General features: G+C 40.7%; 1 protein-coding gene across 1 annotated transcript in view; it reads left to right on the forward strand.

The window, feature by feature from the left end:
- Nucleotides 1-884: 884 nt before the first annotated feature.
- The window catches only part of cntrob (centrobin, centrosomal BRCA2 interacting protein), a gene marked incomplete at its 3' end in the record, with an annotated part of 23,880 nt that continues 19,764 nt past the window's right edge, over nt 885-5,000 (forward strand). The window contains exons 1-2 of the mRNA XM_083697650.1: nt 885-1,055; nt 4,806-4,819. Coding sequence (XP_083553776.1) covers nt 4,808-4,819 — 12 coding nt within the window. The remainder of the gene's footprint in view (nt 1,056-4,805; nt 4,820-5,000) is intronic.

Raw genomic sequence — 5,000 nt, forward strand, 5'->3', positions numbered from 1 at the left:
CCACTGTACTAACCCTAACCCTAACCCTAACCCTAGAGACCTCTTCACCCCCACTACCCCCCTGTACTAACCCTAACCCTAGAGACCTCTTCACCCCCACTACCCCCCTGTACTAACCCTAACCCTGTACTAACCCTAACCCTAGAGACCTCTTCACCCCCACTACCCCCCTGTACTAACCCTAACCCTAGAGACCTCTTCACCCTCACTACCCCCCTGTACTAACCCTAACCCTAGAGACCTCTTCACCCCCACTACCCCCCTGTACTAACCCTAACCCTGTACTAACCCTAACCCTAGAGACCTCTTCACCCCCACTACCCCCCTGTACTAACCCTAACCCTAGAGACCTCTTCACCCCACTAACCCCCTGTACTAACCCTAACCCTAGAGACCTCTTCACCCCACTAACCCCCTGTACTAACCCTAACCCCTGTACTAACCCTAACCCTGGTCTGAGCATTGATGACTTTATCTTATGATAACTGTTGGACAGAAGATTCACTTACTTAAACAAATGTATTTGTTGTAAGTCGCTTTGGATGAAGACTTCTGTTAAATGTCATAAATGTAAATGTAAAGAGAGAGAGAGAGAGAGAGTGTGTGTGTGTGTCTCGGGGGGGGGGGGGGGGGGGGGGTTAGACCCAGTCTCAGAGCAGGTGGAGAGGGGGGTTGTGGGAGTTGGAGTCTGGGTCAGAAAAACGTTGGACATCAAATCAAAGTGAAACTAAGACACAACGCCGACTCCAGGTCTCATCTCGTCAACATCCCACCGTTTGGCTCCGGAGACGAGAGAGAGACGACCACCGCAAAAAGAGACGCGTCCCCCGATGATGACGTCACTGTCGGTGTTGCCATGGCGCGTTTGAAACCGGGAAGGAGAGTTGAGTTGTGACGTCGCGGCGGTTTACGGTTTAAGTTCAAACACCGGAGAGCACGGAGAGAGAGGTACGGTAACGGCAGGGAGAGAGAGAGGTACGGTAACGGCAGGGAGAGAGAGAGGTACGGTAACGGCAGGGAGACACAGAGAGGACCCGGGCACACCGTCAGTCCCGGTAAGACAGGGGCCGCCCGGTAAACGGTGTGTTGTTACCGAGCTGGACAGAGATATGTGTCTATTATGTGTCGGTCTGATCTCCGGTAAGAGGAGTGAAGTTATGTGTCGGTCTGATCTCCGGTAAGAGGAGTGAAGTTTGTTCTCAGAAACTTCTTAAACAAGTTCAGGAAGAACGTGGTGTTCTGACCGGAGCTGTAATATCTGTCATTTCATATCTGTCATTTAGCTGAGACTTTTATCCAAAGAGACTTACATTCCAGTGAGTGTATACATGTTTATGTACATCCATGTTTATGTACATCCATGTTTATGTACATCCATGTTTCAGTATAGATGGTCCCAGCAGGATTCAAACCCACAACCTAAGTGTTGTTAACACTGTGCTCTACTGAGCCACAGAGGACCACACACACCGCTGACGGCTGGATCCGGTTTCTGATCTGACTTGATTTAATATATAATATATAATAATAATTTACTTGATTTAATGTATAATGTCTAATAATAATATACTTGATTACATATATAATGTCTAATAATAACATACTTGATTTAAAATATAATAATGATATACTTGATTTAATATATACTATTTAGTAATAATAATATGCTTGATTAAATATCTAATATCTAATAATAATATATTTGATTTAATATATAATATATAATAATAATATACTTGATTTACCTCCAAAGTGATACAGTGTTGCTGCTGTCATAATATTATGAGGCAGGTCAAACCTTCAAGTTTAAACCATTCAAAATATCCCCAATAATGTGAAGTCCATTAGTCAGACCATTTACCTGGTAGTCAGACCATTTACCTGGTAGTCAGACCATTTATTAGTCAGACCATTTACCTGGTAGTCAGACCATTTACCTGGTAGTCAGACCATTTACCTGTTAGTCAGACCATTTACCTGGTAGTCAGACCATTTACCTGTTAGTCAGACCATTTACCTGTTAGTCAGACCATTTACCTGGTAGTCAGACCATTTACCTGGTAGTCAGACCATTTACCTGTTAGTTAAGGAGACAAGAAGAGCTTCACTAAAACTAACATACATACATCCATACATACATGTCAAACTAACATACATACATACATAAATGTCAATCTAACATACAAGTCAAACTTATGTCAAACTAACATACATACATACATCACTAACATACATACATACATGTCAAACTAACATACATGCATACATACATACATACATGTCAAACTAACATACATACATACATACATACATGTCAAACTAACATACATACATACATACATACATGTCAAACTAACATACATGCATACATACATGTCAAACTAACATACATACATACAAGTCAAACCAACATACATGCATACATACATACAAGTCAAACTAACATACATGCATACATACATACATGTCAAACTAACATACATGCATACATACATACATACATGTCAAACTAACATACATACATACAAGTCATACTAACATACATACATGTCAAACTAACATACATGCATACATACATGTCAAACTAACATACATACATACATACATACATGTCAAAGTAACATACATACATACATGTCAAACTAACATACATACATACATAACTAACATACATACATACATACATACATGTTAAACTAACATACATCCATACATGTTAAACTAACATACATACATACATACATACATACATGTCAAACTAACATACATGCATACATACATGTCAAACTAACATACATACATACATACATACAAGTCAAACTAACATACATACATACATACATACATACATGTCAAAGTAACATACATACATACATGTCAAACTAACATACATACATACATAACTAACATACATACATACATACATACATACATGTTAAACTAACATACATCCATACATGTTAAACTAACATACATACATACATACATACATGTCAAACTAACATACATACATACATACATACATGTCAAACTAACATACATGCATACATACAAGTCAAACTAACATACATGCATACATACATACAAGTCAAACTAACATACATGCATACATACATACAAGTCAAACTAACATACATGCATACATACATACATGTCAAACTAACATACATACATACAAGTCAAACTAACATACAAGTCAAACCAACATACATGCATACATACATACAAGTCAAACTAACATACATACATACATACATACATGTCAAACTAACATACATACATACATGTCAAAGTAACATACATACATACATGTCAAACTAACATACATACATACATACATACATACATAACTAACATACATACATACATACATACATGTTAAACTAACATACATACATACATGTTAAACTAACATACATACATACATACATAACATACATACATACATACATGTTAAACTAACATACATACATACATGTTAAACTAACATACATACATACATACATGTTAAACTAACATACATACATACATACATACATACATACATGTTAAACTAACATACATACATGTTAAACTAACATGCATACATACATACATACATACATACATAACTAACATACATACATGTTAAACTAACATACATACATACATGTTAAACTAACATACATAGAAACTCCCTCATCACCACAGGACTGACATCACCATGTGACAGTCAGGTGACCATGTGACAGTCAGGTGAAATTCCACTGTTTCTTCTTTTCTTTTGGAATAATATAGTGACAGTATCTGACTACACCGCTCCCTGGGTCAGGGTTTACGGTCATGGTTTAGGTTTAGGGTCAGGGTTTACGGTCATGGTTTAGGTTTAGGGTCAGGGTTTACGGTCATGGTTTAGGTTTAGGGTCAGGGTTTACGGTCATGGTTTAGGTTTAGGGTCAGGTTTAGGGTTAGGGTCAGGGTCAGGGTTACGGTCAGGTTTAGGGTCAGGGTTAGGGTCAGGGTTACGGTCAGGTTTAGGGTCAGGGTTAGGGTCAGGGTTACGGTCAGGTTTAGGGTCAGGGTTACGGTCAGGGTCAGGGTTAGAGTCAGGGTTAGGGTCAGGGTTAGGGTCAGGGTTACGGTCAGGTTTAGGGTCAGGGTTACGGTCAGGTTTAGGGTCAGGGTCAGGGTTAGATAGATGATAGCCTGATAGATGAACTATATGTAGTGGAACTACTCCCCACCACTGCTCCCTAGTATTCAGGGTTAGGGTATTGAGGCTTATGGGTGGGCTAGGTTAGGGCTCAGTTAGAGCTAGGTTAGGGCTCAGTTAGAGCTAGGTTAGGGCTCAGTTAAAGCTAGGTTAGGGCTCAGTTAAAGCTAGGTTAGGGCTCAGTTAGAGCTAGGTTAGGGCTCAGTTAGAGCTAGGTTAGGGCTAGATTAGGCCTAGGTTAGGGCTCAGTTAGAGCTAGGTTAGGGCTCAGTTAAAGCTAGGTTAGGGCTAGGTTAGGCCTAGGTTAGGGCTCAGTTAAAGCTAGGTTAGGGCTAGGTTAGGCCTAGGTTAGGGCTCAGTTAGAGCTAGGTTAGGGCTCAGTTAGAGCTAGGTTAGGGCTCAGTTAAAGCTAGGTTAGGGTTAGGGCTAAACCTCCCTAGTATTGTGATTCATGCGTCTCTGTACCCTAGAATGGCCGTTGGTGGTCAAATATTGTTGATATTATTGTTGATATTGTCAGATGGTGAACATGGAATACTATGGGTTAACTGTGTGTGTGTGTGTGTGTGTGTGTGTGTGTGTGTGTGTGTGTGTGTGTGTGTGTCTCTCTCAGGGATGGCTTCGACGGTGAGTCATGAAGATCTGTTTAGTGATGTAGAGCCCTTGATATCTGCACCCTCCTCCCCCCCTCCTCTCCTCTCTCTCTCTCCTCTCTCCTCCTCCCCCCCTCCTCTCCTCCCTCTCTCTCCTCTCTCTCCCCTCACCCCCTCCTCTCCTCCTCCCCCCCTCCTCTCCTCCCTCTCTCTCT

This window comes from Argentina silus (genome assembly GCF_951799395.1).
Source record: "Argentina silus genome assembly, contig: scaffold_137, whole genome shotgun sequence".
Classification (NCBI taxonomy): Eukaryota; Metazoa; Chordata; class Actinopteri; order Argentiniformes; family Argentinidae; genus Argentina; species Argentina silus.